Source organism: Schistocerca americana, chromosome 1 (assembly GCF_021461395.2).
Source record: "Schistocerca americana isolate TAMUIC-IGC-003095 chromosome 1, iqSchAmer2.1, whole genome shotgun sequence".
NCBI lineage: Eukaryota > Metazoa > Arthropoda > Insecta > Orthoptera > Acrididae > Schistocerca > Schistocerca americana.
In genome coordinates, this window is record NC_060119.1 from 897,638,247 (window position 1) to 897,665,249 (window position 27,003).

A 27,003-nucleotide genomic window follows, 5' to 3' on the forward strand; every position below is an offset into this window, starting at 1 on the left:
GGTACTTGCATTGTTTAATTCATAAATTTCGAGCGTATTATAGTATTTGAGAGTTGTAGCATCGCGTTTTAGTACCTGAATAGTGTAAATTCGCGTAGTCGTTTGTCTACTGTTTTGTTTTGAACGGCCAGTGTCGGTTGGTCGCAGTCAGTGTGCTCCCTGCCGCCGTTGGATAAGCAGCTGAGCAGCAAGTCGTATACTCCTAGCTCACTCATTTGTTACATAGTTTAATTCTTAATTTCTTTGCGTGTTTTTGGTTCTTGCATTGTTTAATTCATAAATTTCGGGCGTATTATAGTATTTGAGAGTGTAGCATCGTGTTTTAGTACCTGAATAGTGTAATTTCGCTTAGTCTCCTTCCGCCGCCGAGCAGTGTCAGCAGTGCGCAAGTAGCAGCATTACTGCATTTACTAGGCAATCTTGTATTTTAATAACCGTTTAAATTTTGTCGATTTGTTTGCGCTCTCTGTAGATTAGTTCAGACGTTCTTAGCAAAACAGTTTTTAGCATGGATAGGGACTGCAACTGCTGTGTTCGGATGCAGGCTGAGTTGGCATCCCTTCGCTCCCAGCTTCAGGCAGTGTTGGCTTCGGTCACACAGCTTGAGGCTGTTGCCAATGGGCATCACTGTGGGGGTCGGGATGGGGGTTTGTCGGGGACGCCCACCTCGTCCCACGCATCCCCTGATCGGACTACGACTGTGGTTGCCCGGGATACTGCCCGCATTGAGGCTGATCCCTCACCTGTGGTAGAGTGGGAGGTCGTTTCAAGGTGTGGCAGGGGGCGAAAGACATTCCGGAGGGCTGAACGGAAAGCCTCTCCAGTTTGTCTGACGAACCGGTTTCAGGCTCTGTCTCAGGCTGATACTGATCTTCGGCCTGACATGGCTGCTTGTCCTGTTCCAGAGGTTGCCCCTCAGTCTGCAAGATCCGGGCAGTCGCAGAGGGTGGGCTTACTGGTAGTTGGGAGCTCCAACGTCAGGCGCGTAATGGGGCCCCTTAGGGAAATGGCAGCAAGAGAGGGGAAGAAAACCAATGTGCACTCCGTGTGCATACCGGGGGGAGTCATTCCAGATGTGGAAAGGGTCCTTCCGGATGCCATGAAGGGTACAGGGTGCACCCATCTGCAGGTGGTCGCTCATGTCGGCACCAATGATGTGTGTCGCTATGGATCGGAGGAAATCCTCTCTGGCTTCCGGCGGCTATCTGATTTGGTGAAGACTGCCAGTCTCGCTAGCGGGATGAAAGCAGAGCTCACCATCTGCAGCATCGTCGACAGGACTGACTGCGGACCTTTGGTACAGAGCCGAGTGGAGGGTCTGAATCAGAGGCTGAGACGGTTCTGCGACCGTGTGGGCTGCAGATTCCTCGACTTGCGCCATAGGGTGGTGGGGTTTCGGGTTCCGCTGGATAGGTCAGGAGTCCACTACACGCAACAAGCGGCTACACGGGTAGCAGGGGTTGTGTGGCGTGGGCTGGGCGGTTTTTTAGGTTAGATGGCCTTGGGCAAGTACAGAAAGGGCAACAGCCTCAACGGGTGCGGGGCAAAGTCAGGACATGCGGGGACCAAGCAGCAATCGGTATTGTAACTGTCAACTGTCGAAGCTGCGTTGGTAAAGTACCGGAACTTCAAGCGCTGATAGAAAGCACCGAAGCTGAAATCGTTATAGGTACAGAAAGCTGGCTTAAGCCAGAGATAAATTCTGCCGAAATTTTTACAAAGGTACAGACGGTGTTTAGAAAGGATAGATTGCATGCAACCGGTGGTGGAGTGTTCATCGCTGTTAGTAGTAGTTTATCCTGTAGTGAAGTAGAAGTGGATAGTTCCTGTGAATTATTATGGGTGGAGGTTACACTAAACAACCGAACTAAGTTAATAATTGGCTCCTTTTACCGACCTCCCGACTCAGCAGCATTAGTGGCAGAACAACTGAGAGAAAATTTGGAATACATTTCACATAAATTTTCTCAGCATGTTATAGTCTTAGGTGGAGATTTCAATTTACCAGATATAGACTGGGACACTCAGATGTTTAGGACGGGTGGTAGGGACAGAGCATCGAGTGACATTATACTGAGTGCACTATCCGAAAATTACCTCGAGCAATTAAACAGAGAACCGACTCGTGGAGATAACATATTGGACCTACTGATAACAAACAGACCCGAACTTTTCGAATCTGTATGTACAGAACAGGGAATCAGTGATCATAAGGCCGTTGCAGCATCCCTGAATATGGAAGTTAATAGGAATATAAAAAAAGGGAGGAAGGTTTATCTGTTTAGCAAGAGTAATAGAAGGCAGATTTCAGACTACCTAACAGATCAAAACGAAAATTTCTGTTCCGACACTGACAATGTTGAGTGTTTATGGAAAAAGTTCAAGGCAATCGTAAAATGCGTTTTAGACAGGTACGTGCCGAGTAAAACTGTGAGGGATGGGAAAAACCCACCGTGGTACAACAACAAAGTTAGGAAACTACTGCGAAAGCAAAGAGAGCTCCACTCCAAGTTTAAACGCAGCCAAAACCTCTCAGACAAACAGAAGCTAAACGATGTCAAAGTTAGCGTAAGGAGGGCTATGCGTGAAGCGTTCATTGAATTCGAAAGTAAAATTCTATGTACCGACTTGACAGAAAATCCTAGGAAGTTCTGGTCTTACGTTAAATCAGTAAGTGGCTCGAAACAGCATATCCAGACACTACGGGATGATGATGGCATTGAAACAGAGGATGACACGCGTAAAGCTGAAATACTAAACACCTTTTTCCAAAGCTGTTTCACAGAGGAAGACCGCACTGCAGTTCCTTCTCTAAATCCTCGCACAAACGAAAAAATGGCTGACATCGAAATAAGTGTCCAAGGAATAGAAAAGCAACTGGAATCACTCAATAGAGGAAAGTCCACTGGACCTGACGGGATACCAATTCGATTCTACACAGAGTACGCGAAAGAACTTGCCCCCCTTCTAACAGCCGTGTACCGCAAGTCTCTAGAGGAACGGAGGGTTCCAAATGATTGGAAAAGAGCACAGATAGTCCCAGTCTTCAAGAAGGGTCGTCGAGCAGATGCGCAAAACTATAGACCTATATCTCTTACGTCGATCTCTTGTAGAATTTTAGAACATGTTTTTTGCTCGCGTATCATGTCATTTCTGGAAACCCAGAATCTACTATGTAGGAATCAACATGGATTCCGGAAACAGCGATCGTGTGAGACCCAACTCGCCTTATTTGTTCATGAGACCCAGAAAATATTAGATACAGGCTCCCAGGTAGATGCTATTTTTCTTGACTTCCGGAAGGCGTTCGATACAGTTCCGCACTGTCGCCTGATAAACAAAGTAAGAGCCTACGGAATATCAGACCAGCTGTGTGGCTGGATTGAAGAGTTTTTAGCAAACAGAACACAGCATGTTGTTATCAATGGAGAGACGTCTACAGACGTTAAAGTAACCTCTGGCGTGCCACAGGGGAGTGTTATGGGACCATTGCTTTTCACAATATATATAAATGACTTAGTAGATAGTGTCGGAAGTTCCATGCGGCTTTTCGCGGATGGTGCTGTAGTATACAGAGAAGTTGCTGCATTAGAAAATTGTAGCGAAATACAGGAAGATCTGCAGCGGATAGGCACTTGGTGCAGGGAGTGGCAACTGACCCTTAACATAGACAAATGTAATGTATTGCGAATACATAGAAAGAAGGATCCTTTATTGTATGATTATATGATAGCGGAACAAACACTGGTAGCAGTTACTTATGTAAAATATCTGGGAGTATGCGCACGGAACGATTTGAAGTGGAATGATCATATAAAACTAATTGTTGGTAAGGCGGGTACCAGGTTGAGATTCATTGGGAGAGTGCTTAGAAAATGTAGTCCATCAACAAAGGTGGTGGCTTACAAAACACTCGTTCGACCTATACTTGAGTATTGCTCATCAGTGTGGGATCCGTACCAGATCGGGTTGACGGAGGAGATAGAGAAGATCCAAAGAAGAGCGGCGCGATTCGTCACTGGGTTATTTGGTAAGCGTGATAGCGTTACGGAGATGTTTAATAAACTCAAGTGGCAGACTCTGCAAGAGAGGCGCTCTGCATCGCGGTGTAGCTTGCTCGCCAGGTTTCGAGAGGGTGCGTTTCTGGATGAGGTATCGAATATATTGCTTCCCCCTACTTATACTTCCCGAGGAGATCACGAATGTAAAATTAGAGAGATTAGAGCGCGCACGGAGGCTTTCAGACAGTCGTTCTTCCCGCGAACCATACGCGACTGGAACAGGAAAGGGAGGTAATGACAGTGGCACGTAAAGTGCCCTCCGCCACACACCGTTGGGTGGCTTGCGGAGTATCAATGTAGATGTAGATGTAGATGTAGATGAAACCAGTCTCAGGACTGAAGACCACAACAACAACAACATTATTTCTCCCCGATTTCCTATTATTACTTTATAAAGCATTCCCAGAACTGAAGCGTCGTCATATCCCAACTGTTTTCCCGAGACTTATGCCTTCCACTTCACGCAGTGACGTCATCCGAGTGGTCTTGTTCCGCAGCTGCCCCTTCTTCGAATGTGCGTTCTAGAAACGGTTGCGAATGGAGCAGCATTTCGCAGGATAGGCCAGCCGTCCAGGCGGACGGCTCGTCGATCTTGACCCAGTGCGCAGAGGCTGCGGCGGTCAAGGCGATAGGCGCAGGGCGTGGCGCCTGCCGACTGGCCTGCACCGAAGACGCCACTTGCAAAAAAACCTTACGTCGTCCCGTTCCCTACATTACGCAACTACACATCAGGCCGTGTCTAAGAGTCAAATTGTCACTACCACCTCAGAAAAGTAGGTACGTCCTGCTGAAAGGGAACCTACAAGAAACTAAAAATGGCTCTGAGCACTATGGGACTTAACATCTGAGGTCATCAGTCCCCTAGAACTTAGAACTAGTTAAACCTAACTAACCTAAAGACATCGCACACATCCATGTCCGAGGCAGGATTCGAACCTGCGACCGCAGCGGTCGCGTGGTTCCAGACTGACGCGCCTAGAACCGCTCGTCCACATACGTTTCGTGAAATGACCACTACGAGACAACCAGGGAAAAGCGAGCGCATATGGATAGTTATCTGCAGTCTTTTGCCCTATGTACCATTCTTGAATGGAACGTGGAAGGGGGAAAGAAATACACACTGCAACTAGCGTAACGTGACTTGCGGAGTTCAAATTTAGATTGAAATTGTTATGGCTGACACCAACGAACTGTGAAATCTGTTTTTCAACCACCTTCACCTCTTCAATTTATACGGTTTGACGTATGTTGTAACCAATGATGGAAAAAATTTACCACTGTTTTAGAAACCTCAGAAAATATTTCATGTAACGATTCAGTAGTTTCTTGGAATGATCCAGATCGCCGTTGACCAATCTGTTTGACTCAACTGGAAAAAGTGATCGCTTAGCAACAAGACATTAATTGAATATTCATCTGCGTCACGCAACTGTTTCATGTGCTATTTGACAACTGGATCAGTCATGATTAGCGGCTTGGGTCATAATGTTATATACCATGGAGCATTAACTGTTCTTCAAACCTCTGAAGCACTGGTTGTGACAGGTCTCATGTAGTCAAACAAGCAGATTACTATTTTCTGGAAGAGCTTCATCAACGAACCCCTTTTGTTGGTTTGGTTTCGTCTTCAAATCGAGTGTACCGTTGTTTTAGACGATCATTTGGATGCCTATCTCACGGTAAGTAAAAAGGAATTCGGCAAGCCAACAGTAAACGTTCTTTTCTGAATGTAGTTTACTACCGAAAGCCTAAAGTTGAATAAATCTAATGGTGTCGTCGTTCTATGCCTTGCAAAAATATTAAAAATCGTGTAACGAAAAGCGTCACGTGGAATTTCCGTTTTCTTTTTTCTCAACACTTTCTTTTAAATGTTTACACTAACAAAATTTTCGGTCAGTTGGAGTTGCTGTTTTACTGAAATATCTTAAAATAACAGTAACACCACGTCTGAATAGCTCCACATGGTGCTCTTCCGAAAGGGAAAGAAAGTGCTATAGATGCCGTTGTCATTCCAGATTTTAGTAACAAGGCAGAGAGTACACTGTACTGGAGAGAATATACATAATATTGTATTTTAAATTTGTAAATATGAAGTAGTTCTACCAAGAAGCGACGGAAGAATCAGTTAATACGAACGTTATTTAGTTTCACATACACGTCTAAGCAACAAACTGTATAGAATTGAAACGATTATCTTTGTGATTTTTCCCCCTCTTCCTTCTTCCTATGTCAGCAATATTTGCAATGTTACTTCTATTAAGAAGTGCAACCGTGCACATAATCCTGCACCAATCAAGACCTGTTCGCTTGGTATTTCCTCCAGCACGCTCCTGAACTCGCCGTCACTTCGATTCTGAAGCAATAATATACCTCATTGAATCACGCAACGTGGCTGGGCGTCTGTTTTTTCCAGTTTAATGTCACGTGTGCTTCATTATCGAAAAAAGGAGGAATGTGAACAAGAAAGGAGCAAAATAGCCCGACCGGAGACCAATCAACTGCTCAGGAAGGCTGTCCTAACACCAGACGACCTTGCATACTTCAGAGCGAGGAGAACGTGGTTTCTTAAAAAATTCTTTGTCTTCTAGGTTTCGCCGTCTACATTAGCTTCACCTACTCTTTAGCAAAATTTATTGTTCCTGATGACATAATTCACCTTACAGACGGACCCAAGTTTCATCAAAGGGTTCAATGCAGTTTTTCTTTTTCACAAACTGTCTGACTGCAGCCTGCGCCAAATTATGTGATAGCATTCATGCAGTCTCTTTAGGTGAGTTTCCAACCATCATTGTACAATGAAATACAAAAACATAGTTTAGTAGTCATCAAACTTTGCAAGTATGACGCAGTTGGAGATGGTGTACTCTGAAACTGCTTACCCAGCCAGGTATAATGGGAACTTATAGATTAATTTTGAATTCTAACAACAAAATGTTTCTCTCAGCAACAAAGCTTTTGCCGCAAAAAGAATCACTGACAAGACCCAGGAATAATCCTGGATCTTACGATAGTTCCAGCCCGTAACCTCAAACTGCAATGCACATCCACTCCATCAGCGAGTCACATTTTCAGGACACAATGAAAGGTGATGAAGGCAAATATTCTTCAGTGCAATATAGACCAAATTTCCCTGGTCACGGTTAATAGACAATGACAGCATATATACATTATATATAAAATTATTAATGTTTTCATTTGTCAAGAGATTTGAGTTCATTGCTCCAACCTGTAAAGTGAGAAAGATCTACGGAGACGCCAAAAGTTAGTGAGTCAGAACGTAAAGTGACGCAACTGGAATGTTTCTGCATCTGAAATGATCTTCAAGTAAGGACGTGATGCTCTATCCTTGCCTATGATATCTTTGTTACTAATTTGGAATCTAAGATCAGAGGTAGCGCTGACAATAATTGTTCTGTCAGGAAAACAAATGTAGTAACGTGTGAGTAGCAACAAGTAAAAATAACCGTGACTTCATTTGGTACTTACTCTGGGATGAGACCAGTTCCAGTAAATAGGAACAAGATAGACCAGAAACGAGTCGTGTTAATGGGGAATGGAGTGGCATTTCAGTCGAATCAATTTTTTTAATTATGAACCTCTAGAATTTTGTTTTTGAAATGGTGCTTAAATATTGTTTATTCACGTGAGCTCCCGAGGCCCACCGCACGGCGTCCATCTAGACGAGGCGCACGCCAGAGCTTAAATAAATTTTTGGTGTTGACTTAATACTTACGTACCGCATTTTTAAAATGTGACTACGCTTATTCAGGCTGTTTTAGTTTTATTTCCAGGCCATGCCCTCTTAGACAAATTATAGATTCAGGTACATCTTCTGAAGAAGGCTTAATTATTTTGGCTGAAACCTAGGTAAAGGTTGGTTTCATTGCCGCAATCGAGGCTGATAGTTTCTTAAATATTACTGTATGAATTAGTCAACTACCAGGAGAAGTTGCTGAGGTCAGGAACAAATATTTTAGATTGAACAGTAGAAATGTCTCCATAAAGACCAAAAGATGGATCCGTAACAGCGATGTCTTGTACAGGCTGCTGCTTAGCAGCCACCGTTTTATGATCTGTTCTGAGAAAAGCCAAATGAAAAGGAGTGAGCTTGATATGTTGCAACATCTTCGAGAGACGTCCTCATAAAAGCGAAGAAGAGAATGCAGAGGAAGATGAATTTCAGGAAGAGGATGAAGATCTGAATTCTGGAGAGTCAGATTGAAACTGCCGATATGAAAACTGAATGTGTAAACAGATGAACTTATTTGCGTAACTGACGTTTCATATAGTCATAAATTAATTGTATTTCTTTAAGCTGTACTTATAGAGCAACCAACATTTCCTTTCCCATTAAAAAATACGCTGTTAAAATGACTTTGTATGTTACATTTAAGAAGATAAACTCATACTTTCTCATTTATACTAGTGAATCTGTAAACCAGGGGCCTCATGCAAATTCGAACGCTAAAAATTGGTAGTACGTGATCGCGATCATTAGACAAATGAATGTAATTGCCGCACCAACCTGGACTACACATACTGACGTACACACCTCAATACATGTATATGTAAGTACATGAAATATCGTGGTACGTATAGGTAGGATTACTGAATTAGCTTGAGAGAGTAATTTTTTTTAAATACAGCGAGAAATTATGACAAACTTACTACTTATGGAACAAGCGAAGAGGCATTTGGTTACTATAATGGAAGCATCCCCGTCATAGCGTCAGCGACACCTATACAGCTAAATAAGGGGATCTCACGAGTTGACGTTGGAATTTTCATGCCGAAAGACCAGAAATTGTGGAAAGCAGCGTGGTATGAAGCGAAAGACAGGCAGGCAAACTAACATATACATACCGATTCATCCCAAGGCGCCTCTACGGTTGGAAATTAAGTAGCTTAGGGGTATTTACACTTAGAAGTGAAAATGTGTGCTTTAAATGTTTAAAATTGTAAAAATTAATTTTAGCCGGAATTGCGGTACAAAAATTTTGCTATGCGTCATTTTTCCGAATGTGAATTCAGTGTGGCCAAACACGAGAAACACACATTTAAGCAAGGCAGCTGGAGGCGGTTGGAATCCTATTCCTTTCGAATATAGTGACGCACATTTGCAAACAAACTAGCTATCAACATAATCTGAAATGTAAAACACACTACGTTTCACACAGTAGTTACGTTTACTTCTCACTTCATGATGATCGATTTTTTTTCTAGAACAGCATTGCTGAACAGCGCTCTCTGACTTCTGTGGGATATCATCCTCTACTGCTGACATTTCAAATCTGGTATGTCCTTGAAAAGGCCTTATGGGTGTGTATGCAGCACTGCGTTTGAAAGACCGCCTAGCAACGTGCGGATCCATGTTTGGCAAGCCCTTAATCCCGGACCTTTGTCCTACTCTGCGAGAAGCTTTCCAACAAGCCTAGAAATTTAGAGGGGCTCCTGTTTTACGCGAAATACTAGGGATGCACTATTTCAACCTAATTTAACCTCTGTTATTCGACTTTTGTGAACTTACATTTTATATGTACCTAAAGATGTGACACAGGTCCCGAGACCGGGTGGAGCTTTCCTTTTAGGAAAAAAAATTATAACTGCAGCGAATATTATCACTGATGATAAAAAATGCACTATGCACTTTATTCGCTATACTGATGGCTCTGGCAGTAGCTGGTGAAAGCAGTCTCCCCACCTTTATTACATGCTGAAAGCACTCAAGAGCCCAGACCAGTTGCATAACGAACTGGAATCCTCTTCACGGATGACCAATCTAAGTTGTTTAGAACAAATGCAAATGACCAGGTATAATTCTTGCATTCTATTAGTTAACGATACCTCGACGTTTGGAGGCCATACAAGGCACACACAGCTTTTCCTGCCTCTGAAGGTTGTTCACTATATCACCTTAACTGCTGTTAAACGAACTTGTCAGAACAAATTCCACTACATTAAAGGGCATAGCAGAGCGCGCTTTTTCTTTCTCTTGCTCTAATATCGGCAGTGTTATATAACAATATTACACTTTTATTTAAAGTACAAGTTTCGAGCACACAAAGCTACCTCTACAGTAATACTTTATTGAATTCTATTAAGTTCAACCATTATATTCAACTAAGGGATGCCATACCGTAATATTTATGAGATTGTCATTTGAAGTGACATGAAAAATACGGACCCCTTTTGAAACAGTGAGCTGACGCCCTCAATGAAATGTGATGCCAAGTAGTTTCCAGCACTTTGCCAGACAAGATTTAATTCGAGACTTTTTCCGTGTATGGTTCGAGTGTACAGTATTTTTTTTAAGTCTTAATGTGTGCTGTTGATTACTAGTGTGTTTCAGATATGTGAAAGAGCACTAAAAAAATCTACCAGTAAGACATATCATGTGCCAACTCATAGTCCATTTCTTTACAAGATCACAAAGGTGGTATTCGACAGTAAAATCATGGAACAGTGTTCAGTGATCGAGCCACCCAAGCAACTGTGGAGGAATCAGGAATCTGTCCCAAATAACCTGCTGATGACGTAATGAACACCTCCGTCTCTAATCGACTTGTCTGCTATCACCAGCTACTAAACAGTGTATAACGCCAGAATGACCACTTTTTACAGTGAGAGATCAGCTGTCAAAATGCCAACTTTAACGAAGCCAGGAAGGTTTCTGGAATGGGTTGCGTATTATCCAGATACTTATTTCTTTCATATTAATTCTGTTCATCGAGCTATACCAAAGCGTACGCCCAGCCAAAGCGTACCCCCAACCAAAGCGTACCCCCAACCAAAGCGTACCCCCAACCAAAGCGTACCCCCAACCAAAGCGTACCCCCAACCAAAGCGTACCCCCAACCAAAGCGTACCCCCAACCAAAGCGTAGCCTAACCAAAGTGTAGCCTAACCAAAGTGTATCCGAACTAAAGTGTAGCTCAACTAAAGTGTAGCTTAAACAGCAACCTTAAAACGGTGGAGAACCTTCCTGCAACAAAACGTCACTGACGTGCCTTTACTGCGTCGTTTCTCAGTTTTGCCAAGCAAGAACGAGACCTCTTTGGCCGAAGAAATTCTGAGCCACATTGCTTTAGAGGCAGCGAGTGTTTCACCCACCGCAGCAAGCTCGAAAGAATCACATTCCAAAGAAAATTAACTGAAAACACCTACGGAGCTCCCCAGCCAGATACCATCCCGGCCAAGACGGCCTGCAACTAGCTAGAGTTTGCTGAATCAACTCGGTAGCTACTCGCTTATTTACTACGAACACTCGGCATACAGTAGGGGTCTCAGAATCTTGTCCGGCTGGTCTCTCAGCAGAAGCGCTTACGCCTTGTTGCCCTTTAAGCAAACTTAAGACTGATACGATGGATATTAATTCCATGTCTGTTAGCCTGCTTGGTAGGCCGAAAGGTTCACGATTTGTTTGCACTTCTCATTTCTCAGCTCCAACTATTATTCTTGTCTCGGAATGAAAGGTAGGACATTCAACCAACTAGTGTTACGAGAAAAGTCAGGACATTCGACCAACTGGTGTTACGAGTTGAGCGCAATCAACTGGAAGTTTGTACTAACGACATCGCAATATCTTAAACTAAAACTGGATCAACAGCATCCATGGCAAATCACCCGTGTGACGTATCCCAAAATATTGGTCAAATGTGTGAGAGACCCGAACCAACCAGGATTAACATGGAATACTGAATGTAATAAATAAGAAAAAACAGTCTTCAGGAAGCTCATTTTAATTTATTTTATAGACTACCCGTTTCAGCGATATATTACGTTATCATCTGGCACAAAACAACAAATTTACAGCAGTATTAACAACAACAACATCATGGGATAAGATATGTGGAGTCATATTTGTCAATAATCAATAACATGTGAGGATATTTGCAATACGAAGTCGTCACTAAGATTTCACGAGCTAAGTTTATTATGTAGATACAGAATAATTAGAAGGTCCAAAAGGCACACTTTACCAGCGGTTTAACCATTTAGAGGGGCTTCTCATTTTTTTTTATAGCTACATAATATACATAGCTTTTGTAACCTTCGTATATGGTGGCTTCATATTGGAAATTTGCTCATACCTTATTGATTAGTGACGTACGATTTCATTTATCTAGACAATATCCATATTCTGTGTAATTATTGTTAATATCGCTGTAACTATGTTGTTTAGTCCCTGATGGTGGTGTATTGTATAGCTGAAAGCGGTACCCTCTCAAATTGAAGATAAACATACAGCTAACAGCTTTTTGATATGTGTTACATACATATCGGCTGCTGTCTCGCCATCCAACCCAGCAAGAATGGATGCACCTAAGTGAATACTGAATGCATTTAGAGGAGCGCAACACGAATGGTCACAGGTCTGTTTGACACGTGGGAGAGTGTCACAGAGATGCTGAAGAATCTGAACTGACAGCCTCTAAGATAGAACTAAACTATCCCGAGAAAGCTTACTTACAAAGTTCCAAGAACCAACTTTAAATGATGACACTAGGAATATTCTAGAACCCCCAAAGTATCTTTTCCGTGGGGATCATAAGGACAACATTAATTACAGCGTGCAGAGCAGGATTTGAACATTAATTCTTTCCGCACTCTATACGTGAATAGAATGGGAAAGCCATAAAATCTGTTGCAATGGCAATTACCCTCTACCATGCACTGCAGTTGTTTGCGGGGTACAGCAGTAAGTGTAGACGTAGATATTCAGCCAATCTAATTCTTCTCTAGCTCAGAACTTTGGACATCAATGACTGTTTAGTAAGGATTTAGTAGGGTAACCGTTGTTCAGGTCTGTTCCTAGAGAAGACTGTACTCTGAAGAGATCTCTACATTGTTCGGAAGGACAAGCTACTCGCCGCCGCTACTGCAGCGAGGCTTTCCACTTTCTGCATGTGTCAGCGGTGCTCTGAAGTTACCTTAGAAGCATGTACTCTGTGGTTAGACCTTAGGAGAGTCGATGTCCTTCAGATAACAAAGCCGAAGGGCACTTAAGCACGTGTTGGAAGCGTACAACAGGACGCCCACAGGAAGTTCGACGTAGGAAACCTCTTAGAGAACCAATTCTTAACATGGCCGCTTGACGGTAAGTACTTTGAGCGATTACTGAAAACACTGGACACTCCGTCGTGGTGGCAGTGTCGCTGACCAAATGGATTCTCTGAGGTAGAGAATGTATCAGTTGGGAAATAACACAGCTTCTGCCACCATCTCCTAGGCAGCTAGGGCGAGGATCCAAAACTCATGTTGGGTTCCTCGTTCTGCGCGCAGGTTAAGACCAGTTTGAGAGGCATTGGCCTGTTTCAGGCCTTCTCAGTTTTATTTGCATACTGGATTAGCATACGAGATTGACCCGCCAGGATAGCCGAGAGCGCTAACGCGCTGCTCCCTGGACTCAGGTAGGTGGGCCGGTCCCAGATCGAATCCGCCCTGCGGATTAACAACGACGGCCGGTGTGCCGGCCAGCCTGGATGTGGTTTTTAGGCGGTTTTCCACATCCTCCTAGGTGAATACGGGGCTGGTCACCACGTCCTGCCTTAGTTACACGACTCGGAGACATTTGAAACACGTTCCCACTATTTAACGATTTACACTAGACGCAAATAGCTGGGGTACACTAATCCCAGGGGGTATGGGGTGGCGGCAGGAAGGGCATCCGGCCACACCTTGAAATTAACCATGCCAACTCTGTACTGAACCCTGCCCACAATGTGGGATACAGGCTGTAGCAAAAGAAAGAAAGAAAAGAAAGATTAGCATACAAGATTATTCCTACTTCATCTACCCTCCGATTCGTGTTTTATTTGTCAACATTTCACTTGTTTTGCACGTTGACTAAATGAGTGGTTGGGGCGTATCTTTTAGCAATGTAGATAACGCCTTTCTCTGAAGCTAATTTATAGTTTTTTCTCAGGTGGCTGTCACTCAGAGTGAGGGTTTCGCGCTAACGGACAGCACAAGCAGCCGAACGAGCCTTTCAGTGCTCATCATCCTGGTGCCTGGGACAATGGTAGGGTGACCAGCACTTTCAACAATATAACTGGAAACGGTGGTGGAAGGGGTGAGAAATCAGCCTGTTAATAAATTTTCGGTGGAGTCTTCAGCTGCCCACTGCCCGATGCCTCGCTGTGTTTTTGTTCTTCAGACACCGTTCCGCAAGTTAAGTACATGGGCCACACGTGTTTGTCCTTTCCGTGGGAATCCAGTGCGAAGCTTACACCAAAATTTCGAGAATTATCCTACAATCAAGTCGGGCAGTGGGAAAATGGCGACACTGTCTCATTGCCGTAAACACGAATTTCGTTGGTGGATATATCTTTAACTTATTGGCGGTAGCTAGTAAACCGACTTCCAGACCCCCAAGTTGGAGGAGCACTTAGGCCCTTTCTGGAATTGGCTAGGAGTGTGACGAATGCCCTTCCGAGATCTGAAGGAAGGCTATAAAAAATTAGTGTGGGATTCTGGCTTAGAAATCTTGATTCTGACGCGACCGATGATTCCATGCTCGTCTGTGATGTTCTGGAATTCAGCCTAGAGCTAAGCCTTCCAGAGTTACTTTGAACTTACTCAGGACTTTTTCGACAACCGCGATCGGTAATCGGAAAGATGATGAGGTCCGCGACTCGCAGTCACGACACACCGACCAACACCAGCCACTACGGCGCACGGCGACTCGTCTGCAGCCACCGTGAGATCGCGTTTGCGATGGCCACCTCCAACTTCGGAAATCGTGACAGTGCGAAGGGAGACGAGTTCATTCCTATCTACTGCTTCCAGCTTGTTCGTAATTCTGTCAGTGAGCTTCATGCACTTACATGTGTTCTGCAGTCCATTTCTTTTTTCGAAGGGGCATCTGTCTCCGTATTCAAATAACCACTCATGTTTCGTTTCGTTGTTGAGTTTATATGAGTGAGTACAAAAGTCTGGTGGTGATCACTCCGGCTTTTGTTTGTTAATCTGTTGTTTGCTCTGACAGGATTCATGAAGGTCTTTTGTAATTTTGTTTAAAGGATTATTAAGTTTTCTATCACGGTTGAATACACGACTTTTCTCCTGCGTGTGTCTTGGCACCATTTCTACGGTTACAGTCCAGCATCACTGGTGACGACCCTAATAATGACTCATTTTTATCATTTTTTGTTTATTATGCAAAAACATTTTCTTGTAATCTCTGTATTAATGTGTTTTTATTAATTTACATACTGCCTGATCAAACGCTATGATTCTACAGCCAACAACTAGACTTATTCAAATGAATACTCAGGTCCTCCAGCCGTAAGTAGTAGGCGAGGTGCCTGACGAGATAAACTTTTCACATGAAGTTTATAATGTGCACGCCTGTTGATTTTTGAAGTGGCCTATTAACTTCATGGAGGTAATTATTTTATTTGATCTGGGGTAATAGAATTAGCATCAAATCTAATCTGCATATCCACGGACCACCTGACGAGCAAGAGATTGTATTTCCACCAAACCGAACCTCTCGCAAGTTTCCTGCCATGGTCCGTTTTGTCTCCGCTCGTACAATTTCAATGCCCGCTGTGGCCCGGTGAAGGAGGCGGCGAGTGAGGAAGAGAGACGTCGTCCTGTTCTGCAAACCACACCAGCACAAGGCTCATACTTTTACTGCATGCTTCTATTGGAGAAAATCCTACTGGAAAGGGAAGATAAAGTTGTCACAGGCTTAGAAACATAATATTGCTTATGTTATGGGTATATTGGCCTGCCTCACGCCGACCGTCTAACTTCTGAAGCAGATACTTCGGAAATCTTAGACCACCACTAAGAAAAACGCTGATTCGTCACAATAGATTACGTTCTGGCAGTCACGACTGGTTATGTCCTCGGCAAATGCAAAGCGGTAGTGTAGATGGTTATACTATAGTATCTTCCTGACCGCCGGTCGCTTGCTTTGTAATAAGATTACCCTAGCCAGCGCCGGACAGCGCCCAACCAACCAACCAACCAACCAGTTAAACAGTGGCAGATTTTAGTAGCACCGCGTTTAAAAAAAAAAAAGACTTTACCGTTGCTTGTATCATGGGTCAGTACTGTTACACACTGAAGACCATTTCAGCACGCTTCTAGGATTCTCCAGTATCTCGATATCATTTTATCCATCGTTACGCAATGCGCTCAGAAATCTCTTCCTGTACCCTAGGTACAGGACCTCGAATTATGTACTGTTATTGGCTGTTATAGGGCGATTGGTGCGCTTTTAACTTAGAACATTAGACAGTCAGTCTTTGCAGTAAAATACGACCTCCGTATGTAGTGTAACATAATAGACTAGAAGGTAATTAAAATACTTCAGAAGAAAGTTATACTCTGGGTAAGGTGATTTTACAAGGAATCTAAGTAGCTTTGTCTCTGCAAATGTCTCCACATAGTCCTACCATTGGAAACAGAACACAAGAGAGCAACGCAAAATTTCCCCATTTGTGGTAACGGACAGCTAGCTATCCGACTCGTCTCCGAGAACCAGTCAACTTTAAGGGAGATCATGACGTCGGGGTCATTGATTTACATCAAACTTTTTACACCTTTAGTAGGCCATTAAAGCAACAATGTGCAAGCAGCAAGGTGCACTACTCTGGCAATTCCGAGATGTTTTACGCGTCTATTATGTAACTGATGTATCTGTGCTAAGTTGTCGACCGCAAGAAGTCGGTGTGGTGGTTTCAATGGCCTACTGAAGGCGTACAAAGTTTGAAGTAAATCTGTGATCACAACGTTTGTAAGTAGGCTGTTTATGTTTTCTTATTGGCAACGTTACATAGCGGTCTGTGTGAGAATCACTGGCTGTGCTGTGTGCAGTCTGTGGCTGGTTTGCATTGTTCTCTGCCATTGTAGTGTTGGGCAGCGGCAGCTGGATGTGAACAGCGCGTAGCGTTGCGCAGTTGTAGGTGAGCCGCCAGCAGTGGTGGATGTGGGGAGAGAGATGGCGGAGTTTTGTAATTTGTCATGAACTGCTATATATATTATGACTTTTGATGATACTAAGGTAAATACATTGTTTGTTCTCTATTAATATCTTTCATTTGCTAACTATCCCTATCAGTAGTTAGTGCCTTCCGTAGTTTGAATCTTTTATTTAGCTGGCAGTAGTGGCGCTTGCTGTACTGCAGTAGTTCGAGTAACCAAGATTTTTGTGAGGTAAGTGATTTGTGAAACGTATAGGTTAATGTTAGTCAGGGCCATTCTTTTGTAGGGATTATTGAAAGTCAGATTGCGTTGCGCTAACAAAATATTGTTTGTCAGTTTAAGCACAGTCTTGTATAATTGTTCAAAAGGGGACTTTCATATGGCGACCCTGCCAGGATTCGAACCTGGAATCTTCTGACGTTGTGACCTCTCCTCATCAGCGTGAGTTTCGCGGAAAAGTATGACCCCACCGAACACTGGTCAGTGCTACGGTTATCGAAATGCGTTCTTATCTCTTGGGAAACATCGTATGAAATGTTCGTTAACACTGCCACTGTCCACTTGTTGCCACACCTGACGCCGAACTGTGCTGCTAAACTCACTTCATTATCCCTTATCACTTAGACGTCACACTGAATAATCATTACAGTACAGAGTCTTGAATAACGAGGTTAGTCGTCATATGTCTTGTCTGAAGGGATGCCGTTATACATATTAGAACTATTCTTAGCTTTAACATTAAGCACAATTTACCTTAGCAACTGTCCGCAGCTCGTGGTCGTGCGGTAGCGTTCTCGCTTCCCGCGCCCGGGTTTCCGGGTTCGATTCCCGGCGGGGTCAGGGATTTTCTCTGCCTCGTGATGACTGGCTGTTTTGTGATGTCCTTAGGTTAGTTAGGTTTAAGGAGTTCTAAGTTATAGGGGACTGATGACCATAGATGTTAAGTCCCATAGTGCTCAGAGCCATTTGAGCCATTTGGACCTTAGCAACTACTGTAGCGATTCCAGATTTCCTCAGGCTCTAGTGTCTCGTTAGCTTTGTGGTACTACAATCGGCACGTCATGCAAAGCTGCGTTATTCGTCAGTCGAAAATTCACTGGAGGACTACTATACTTCATGTCATTCCCGTGTTTTTCTAGTCTGTTTCGGCCGCTAACGACCAGAACGAAACCAGTAATACAGTCAGAAGAAACCCTCCAAGTTTGCTGCTGCGTTAACAATGAAATCAGATTTTTAAAATCAACTCTGTATTAGATTGATGAAAGACGTCTGTTCATCTGCAGTTTCTATTTTGGTTCACTATGTTTTTCATTTCTCCAATAGTGGGTTGTCTTTACAGTGCTTTACCTGTTTCTGTTATAGCTAGCTTCAATTTATCTACATAAGCTCTTTGAGCAACCTCAGTTTCTCCACTGATGCATTTCGTATCTTTGTAGCCGGTTTTCATCATCGGCGTATGAGAAAGTTCGCGGTCTGATGGAAGCTGTACACTGGGCAGTGCCGAAAACCAGTAGCACGAAAAATAAAGACGTACATACTGGGGGAAAAATGTCGCTCTTCAGATTTATTGAGACTGTGAGGCCATCGCAGAAGAAAACGATTATTTCAGGAGCGTATTCGAAATATCAGCAGTGTTAACTTGTTACCACTCCCCGAACACACTTGCCACGATATTCTTCCATGTGGTGAAACTGTTCATTTTAGCTAACTAGAAGCTTATTATAGGGTCGAATGTTATCTTTGCAATCTATCGTGCTGTAGATTGAAAGTTATCATCCCTTCCTGCGTTATAAAAAAAATCATTGCCTTGTTGCAAGTTGTGCGTTAAGAGTGTATGTTTTGATTACTGTGTCAGAGAATCTTATTTGAGTTTGCTATTCTGATGACCCATGAGGGATTTTTAAATGTGTCTCATTCCTTTTAGAACAACAAACATTTTTAACATTTTCTCTAAATTATTTCGTCTGAGCCAAGTCGTTTCATTTATTGTCTTTACTCAAAGCAGTTCCATGCTACGAGGCTTCCTTATTGTTCACACTTGTTGCAAACGATGTTATCTCGTAAATGCTCTGAGATGGCACAAACGGTTAACTAAACTAATTACACGCAACAATCTCAAGTCATTAGCAAATAACGTTTCTTTACATCAAGTCAGGATTCAGATGAAAAAAGGCAAATTGTTAGCTGCTGTTTAGAAGATTGCTCCCTGCCGAGTATGATGTGTAATTACCTGGCATATTACTGATGTATATGGTGGCATATTCGATAGCGAGGGACTAATATCCATTTTAGTTGCACATATTAATTTAGTAGGCGCATAATACTGACGGACAAGTACCTTTACCATTTTGTTTTCTTGGGCATGCAGATTCATATGCTACAGCATAGCTTAGTAACTAAGGGTTTTATTGAATCGGTCAGGGTAGTACTTCAGCTTATTAAGCAACACACATATCACATTCTGACTAATAATATTAATAATAATAATAATAATAATAATAAATTATTACATATTGCAGAAGTTCGAGGGTGGCCGAGCAACAGAAGTTGGCTACCGTTTTATCCCATCTGTCATAAGGAGTGTCCCTCTGTTTTAGAATCAGGAGTGACCCTCTCTTTTTAAAACAAAACTCTGTCATATCCACTGTGGTGTATAAACAAGACGACATAAAGAGGAGGCGTTTCATGTTAGTACAGGGGCGGTGGGAGAAAAGGGGGGGGGGGGGGAAGAGGGTGTCAAACACGCAATTGTTAATACAGAAGATTTTAAAAAAAATAGTAACTGAGAAAACACATCGTCGCTTGTAGCTTTGCCTGGTACCCTACCCACGGGATGTCTTGACAATTCAAAGACGGACTTTTTCAATCTTCTTACTATAGATAAAAACTGCAAATTTCATTGAAAGGGAAGTATCTGTCTCTGGAAAAAATGTAGAAAACTGACAGCACGAGTTTCACTTAATTTTTAAAGAAACAGCTACTCTTCCTCGTGTTTCCAGTAAAAAAGAAAGAAAAAAGAGAAACTGAAATGTTGCATATCATTGCCGTTAATTCTGTCAGAGTTTAGGTCTGAATGGGCCCGAAGAACGGACAGTGTACTTATCCGTTAACTGTATTTCTGGCAGAGTATCTCCATTGAGCTTATGATTTGAGTACTTTCTTTTAGCAACGTGTAACTTTTTTTAATGAACTTTAAGTAAGTGCAATACGAACAGTTTTGATGATACGCTGCATCGTTACCAAAAACTGAACAAAACCGCCGTTTCGACCATCTTTAGGGCAGTCCTCTTCGGAGAGGCTAACCTGCAGTTAATCGGCCGGAACAAACACGCTGCGAAGACGGTAGGAACTTCCATTTCGCAGCTTTAGGTTCATAATAACGTGACCTAGCATCAGAAATGATTTTATTCAAATTGACACTGGCCGTATGTTAAGTTTAATTGCAGCATTACTGTATACACACGTGCGAGTTTAGAGAAAATGCCCATTCGTACAGGTGTTACAGCAGTTAAGACATTTACGTCACTGCACGCTGAGAATTTCTAAGAAAAAAAAGCCACAAACAAACCTGTTAACAGGTGAGATATTCAGACACATCCATGTCTCGTCGCGGTTTAAAATGAAACTACGAAAGGGATATCAGGAGAAGAAGCGGTCTGGGAAATTCTAGACCAACGGCGAGCGAGATTACGCGCAGTTCGATGCAGCTGTATCGTGTGTCTTCCGAAAGCAAAACGAATGAGAGTAGGCGGCCGGGGCGGTCGTAGAGCCCTCACCTTGAAGTTGCCGATGCGGTCTGCGACCATGCCGGCGAGCGGCGGCATCACGATGGCCACGACCGGCGTCACCGCCGACATGATGGCCGTCTCCTCCACGTTGATGCCCAGCTCGCGCATGTGAATCGTCAAGTACGGGTACAGCACGAAGACCGCTGCAACACACAACACAGACAGCCCTGCTGAGACTGCGGCAGTTTCTGAAAGTAGCCTGTTTCAGGAAATAAACATCGTAGGCAACGCATTTCTTTGGCGCGGCTGGTACGCCACCTTAGCGTCACGTTAGGCTTATTTCACGTCAACCCGGCAGCCGACAAGCCGGTATTTTTGCCGGGCCGACACGGGACTTGCCGCCTCTTCATACGTAGCTGGCAGTGCACGGCATGCTGTGCCGTCCTTTCGTGTCTTGTACATATTCAGTTGACCTCGACAAGAAATGGAGCACGACCAGTTATTAGCGTGGTATCTCTCGTACAGACGTTTGAAAAACAGTAGAAGAAGAAGAAGAAGAAGAAGAAGAAGAAGAAAAGTCCGTTGGGTCCATCCACTCAGCATGAGAAGAGACGAAGTGGATGCATTCCCTGTTCTTTTCGAAAAATTAAGGGGAGATGAAAATAAGATTTTTAATTATTTTCGGATGAGTTTACGAACTTCTGACGATATACATGCACGAATGAAGAGTTCCATTCAACGTGTTAATACATCTTCCGAGAATGTATCCAGCCTATACAGATGTTGGCAAATAGAGTCAGTCGCGAGGGGTAGCCGCTCGGTCTGGAGCGCCTTGTCACGGTTCGTGCTACTCCCGTCGGAGGTTCGAGTCCTCCTTCGGTGTGTGTGTGTGTGTGTGTGTGTGTGTGTGTGTGTGTGTGTGTGTGTGTGTGTGTGTGTGTGTTGTCCATAGCGTAATTTAGTTTAAGTTAGATTGAATAGTGTGTAGGCTTGGGGACCGATGACCTCAGCAGTTTGGTCCCATAAGACCTTACCACAAATTCCCAAATTCCAAAGGCGTGTTTTTGCACAATACCGAAGGTACTCTGTCCACAACTGGACTAGAAACTATACCAAGAAGTGAATGTGTACGTGGGGGAATTTCTGCCAATAATGTACGAAAAACGATGGCGGATTATTTTATGACACTGGAGGAATCTGTGAAATGACAGTTATCTAAATTTTAATGTGCCACTGACGTAACTTTTTTTGTATTTAACGTAAAAATAAAGATTTGTACTTACCATAGTCGTCTGTCTTTGTCACACATCCATTCAAAGCCTTCGTTCAGTTCTTTGCAAACTTCGATCCATGCATTCCGTGTTTGTATTCTGTCCTTATAAGTACCTAAAGTCTTGTCCGACAAAACTGGTCGTTCCTGAACTAATCTCATAAGGATTTCGATATCAATTTCCGCCTTGACTAGAAATGTCCACAACAGATTGAACCACCAACAAAGCAAAAAACAACGGCCGGCACGCGATAGTTGTCGGGTATATGTGTAGCGCTCTACTGTTCTGCATACCCCACCACCTGCGCCGGTATTTCCACACGACACCGACATCGGGCCGACACAGTAGGGGCCGCCGGCATCCCACAGCCTTGGCCCGGCTGTCGGCTGTCGTTCAGCCGTCCACATAGTCTGTCGGCCAGGTGTGAAACGTCCCGTAGGCGCCACGCCCTCACAACCGGCTAGACGGTGCCGGCTGCCGGCTCCCGGATAGATGTGAAATAAGCCTGTGACAAGCGTCGAACGTGATGGCAGAAAGCTGAAATTAAGAATAGGTCTGAACGACGCATCACCGTCTACCTGGTGCTAAATTCAAGATTAGCTCCGCTGCCGCAGGTCGGCACGATACTGCAGAATGCGCTACTCAGACCTGTACGCGAGCACGCTGTGATGGTATGGGATAACGCCGCGAAAAAGCATGTGAAGAAGTTCCGAACACTGCAGAACTGAGCACTAAGGGTAGCACGACGTGAGGAGCGAGATCAAATGCCGGGAGACGCAAAGGCCAAACGTTTTTCGGGAACGCTTCAACGAAAGTGGGCGATCCTTCTCTACAGGTCCTGCACACTTCTAGCATCCAGACGTTCGGAGGAAATATTACATCGCAGAAAGAGATGAGTCAGGTCCCGATACCTGGCGACGCAAACCAGCATTCCAAGCATGAGCAACAGGATAATCAAAAGTGAAGATCCAGTTAAGAACAAACGATTAACAATCTGAGGCCAACCACACGGATTGAACTCCAGAAACTAACACAGAAGAAGAAAACCCATCTAGGGCAAAAATTTCTTAACATCTCCTTCCCTTTATGGGAAAAAGCACCTTTAATTTCGCATCATCGTTGCCCATTGCCGGCCGCTGCGGACGAGCGGTTCTAGGCGTTTCAGTCCGGAACAGCGCGACCACTACGGTCGCAGGTTCGAATCCTGCCTCGGGTATGGATGTGTGTGATGTCCTTAGGTTAGTAGTTCAAAGTTCTACAGGACTGATGACCTCAGATGTTAAGTCCCAGTCCCCATTTGAACCATTTCCGTTGCCCATTCTCGGCTGCTCCTGAGAACTGTCTCGCAATCTTTACACACTGTCCTGGCAAATCAAAGTGACCTATCAAAAAACTGAATAACGACCTTTTGTGGAGCGAGGCGTGCAGGAAGAGAGCGAGGAGGTTCGGGAAGCCATGCCGACTACAGTGCAGAGCCCAGCCGCGATAGGTTCCTCGGCTGATATAAATAATGCGAACAGCCAGATCGAGGTGATCCCACGGATTCTCGATTGAGTTTGAATGCGGGGAGTTTGTTGACCAAGGAAGTACGGTAAAATCGTCCTAGTGTTCTTCGAACCAGGCACGCACACTGCGAGTTGTGTGACAAGTTGCATTGTCCTTCTGCCAGATCAAATCCTGCCGAGGAAAAACAGGGTCCCCAAGGATACATGCATACTTGTGTTGATCCATTGTGCCTTCTAAAAGGACAAAATCACGCAGGGAATGCTACGTAAACATTCCCTAGACCATAATGTTCCCTCCTCCGGTCTGGACCCTTCCGACAATCCAACGGCATTTGTCCGATATAGCATAAAAATCGATTCATCATCAAAGGCCTCCTGTCGACACTCAATGGACGTCCATTTCCGGTAATGGCGGGCAAATTCCAGCCTTCGTCGCCGATGAACAGTGCAGGCGCCCGCCGTGGAGGCCACAGCAGCAAAAAGTTAGCTGTACGGAGACACGGTAGCATCTCGGTTCATCTTGGCAGTTGCTGAACATTTGGACGTCTATTCGCCCGTACACATCCCGGCAGCCGTCGTTCAGCCGTGTCATCTACGGCCCGGTTTTGGATAGTGTCATTTTTGCCATGCGCGGTATATTTTAACCACGGCGGCACATGAACAGTATACAAATTCAACTTTTTCAGGGATGCTTCCACTCTTGGCCCGAAAACCAACGATGTCCTTTTGCACGTCAGATAAATCGCTCCATTTTCCGTGTTACGACAGCGACTGCGCTGTTTTTTCGCGTTCCCTCGACGCACTTTGCACACCCTCCACTGCTGATGCCACTACCTGCTATTTGTGGGTGATTATGCACGTTGACGTCGAACAGAGCCGGTGGTCCCATTAATGTGACTTGCGCGTGTATATTACAAGCCACTGATAGTGTTATGTAAACAAGGAATAACAATCCCCGCCAAGTGCTGCTATTGACTAAAAGTCGGACGTGATCCACACTGAGCCGTATTGCTCTCTCGACCTGTCTGAAGCTTGATCGTGTTTGCATCTCTGCCTATGTGCGGCTCGGCGGCGGGACGACAACGCCTGCGCGTGACAGTCGGGGCAGAGTGCTCCGAAAAGCACGGGCTGACTGGGACCGTTGCGTGAGGCGGCACTGGTACTACATCTACATCTACATTGATACTCCGCAAGCCACCCAACGGTGTGTGGCGGAGGGCACTTTACGTGCCACTGTCATTACCTCCCTTTCCTGTTCCAGTCGCGTATGGTTCGCGGGAAGAACGACTGTCTGAAAGCCTCCGTGCGCGCTCTAATCTCTCTAATTTTACATTCGTGATCTCCTCGGGAGGTATAAGTAGGGGGAAGCAATATATTCGATACCTCATCCAGAAACGCACCCTCTCGAAACCTGGCGAGCAAGCTACACCGCGATGCAGTGCGCCTCTCTTGCAGAGTCTGCCACTTGAGTTCATTAAACATCTCCATAACGCTATCACGGTTACCAAATAGCCCTGTGACGAAACGCGCCGCTCTTCTTTGGATCTTCTCTATCTCCTCCGTCAGACCGATCTGTTACGGATCCCACACTGATGAGCAATACTCAAGTATAGGTCGAACGAGTGTTTTGTAAGCCACCTCCTTTATTGATGGACTACATTTTCTAAGCACTCTCCCAATGAATCTCAACCTGGTACCCGCCTTACCAACAATTAATTTTATATGATCATTCCACTTCAAATCGTTCCGCACGCATACTCCCAGATATTTTACAGAAGTAACTGCTACCAGTGTTTGTTCCGCTGTCATATAATCATACAATAAAGGATCCTTCTTTCTACGTATTCGCAATACATTACATTTGTCTATGTTAAGGGTCAGTTGCCACTCCCTGCACCAAGTGCCTATCCGCTGCAGATCTTCCTGCATTTCGCTACAATTTTCTAATGCTGCAACTTCTCTGTATATTACAGCATCATCCGCGAAAAGCCGCATGGAACTTCCGACACTATCTACTAGGTCATTTATATATATTGTGAAAAGCAATGGTCCCATAACACTCCCCTGTGGCACGCCAGAGGTTACTTTAACGTCTGTAGACGTCTCTCCATTGATAACAACATGCTGTGTTCTGTTTGCTAAAAACTCTTCAATCCAGCCACACAGCTGGTCTGATATTCCGTAGGTCAGCGGGACAATGGTGTCGCGCTGGCTTTGGAGAGCTGTGTTGCTGTTTTGGCAGGAGCGTACTTGGCTGGCCGGTGCGAGCTGAACGCAAAGTTACACGCAGAGCTCTGAGGCGCGTCCGTTATTCGTCTCTGGTGACACTAGCCCTGAGAAGCAAGCCTCTGAGAGATCACCTTGCGTTTGTTACTATTCTCTGCCAGTTGTCAGCGACCCGTTCCTGTTATTACACTTGTGATGAGCAGTTTTAGATAGTTTTGCGTCGTAGACTTTGGTGCCTCGTAGTGGAGCTACTATCTGAGCGCTCCTGCATTGTTCTTAATACCGGTTGACTTGGGTTTTATGTAAGTCCTTGCGGACTTTTATTTGTGCATAGTTATCGTGTTTATGGCCGCAAAGCGTCCTACCTGAATTTGTAAGACGTTTCGAACTGTTGTTTATACTTGGTCTGTATCAAGAAGTTGGATTTGTTTCCAGATGATCCCAGGAAAAAAAAGAGACTATCTCAAGATTAAGGCTAAAATCAACAAGTAGTGAAATGCCGAGCAAGCTCGTGAGCTTCAACTGCCATTCCCTACTATTTGAGGTGGTACAGCAATAAGGTCCGGAGTTTACGTATTATAGTGAGTTGTACTTCAGGATTTCGATTCTCCTGACATTATATTTGGAGCTTCTTGTATGTATAATTATTTAAGCTGCCTTAAGTAATCAATGATTAAGCTCCCTGTACGCTTGTTAGGTCTTGAGCTGATGTGTTGTGAGCACATTCTAACCGTGATCGGGCGTTTAACTTCCTGCTCCCTACTATTTCTTTTGCTTTAACGGCCACTTATTTGCAGGCCGGGTTATTATAACCTATTTCTCTTAGTAGTAGGGGTCTCCTGAAACTCCTCTCAAGCCGCAATTATGACCTTGGCGCCATTTGTGAAACGTTTGAAGTGGTTATTTAAACTCGCAATAAATTGTATAAAAAACCTACAGATTTTACTTAATGAATTAAAAGTAAGCCAAAGCTTTTTTTTAATTTTTAGTAATACATGAGAAAATTTTACGCATTTGGTATTGAGAAGTACCAAGAAAACCCACTGTTAGAATTGGCCTTCGTTCGGTCGCAGTTCTTGTGTGTGTGTGTGTGTGTGTGTGTGTGTGTGTGTGTGTGTGTGTGTGTGTGTGTGTGTGTGTGTGTGTTTTATTCGACCAGTAACTAATCTAACTTTAGTTTTTGGTTGTTATTGATTTTTGTAATGCTTCGTCTGACTCGGGTGTGTGTTAGCTTCCTTTGGCAGGCCGTAGTGCTTCGAGCCGTTGTATCTGCGTT

The 27,003-nt window shown here is 44.1% G+C and overlaps 1 protein-coding gene across 2 annotated transcripts in view; it reads right to left on the minus strand.

Annotated features, from left to right (window-relative positions):
- Positions 1-27,003, minus strand: part of LOC124547440 (major facilitator superfamily domain-containing protein 6-like) — a 323,248-nt gene that overhangs the window by 73,790 nt on the left and 222,455 nt on the right. For both annotated transcript variants that reach the window (XM_047125105.1, XM_047125106.1), the window contains exon 3: positions 20,774-20,928. In XM_047125105.1, coding sequence (XP_046981061.1) covers positions 20,774-20,928 — 155 coding nt within the window. The remainder of the gene's footprint in view (positions 1-20,773; positions 20,929-27,003) is intronic.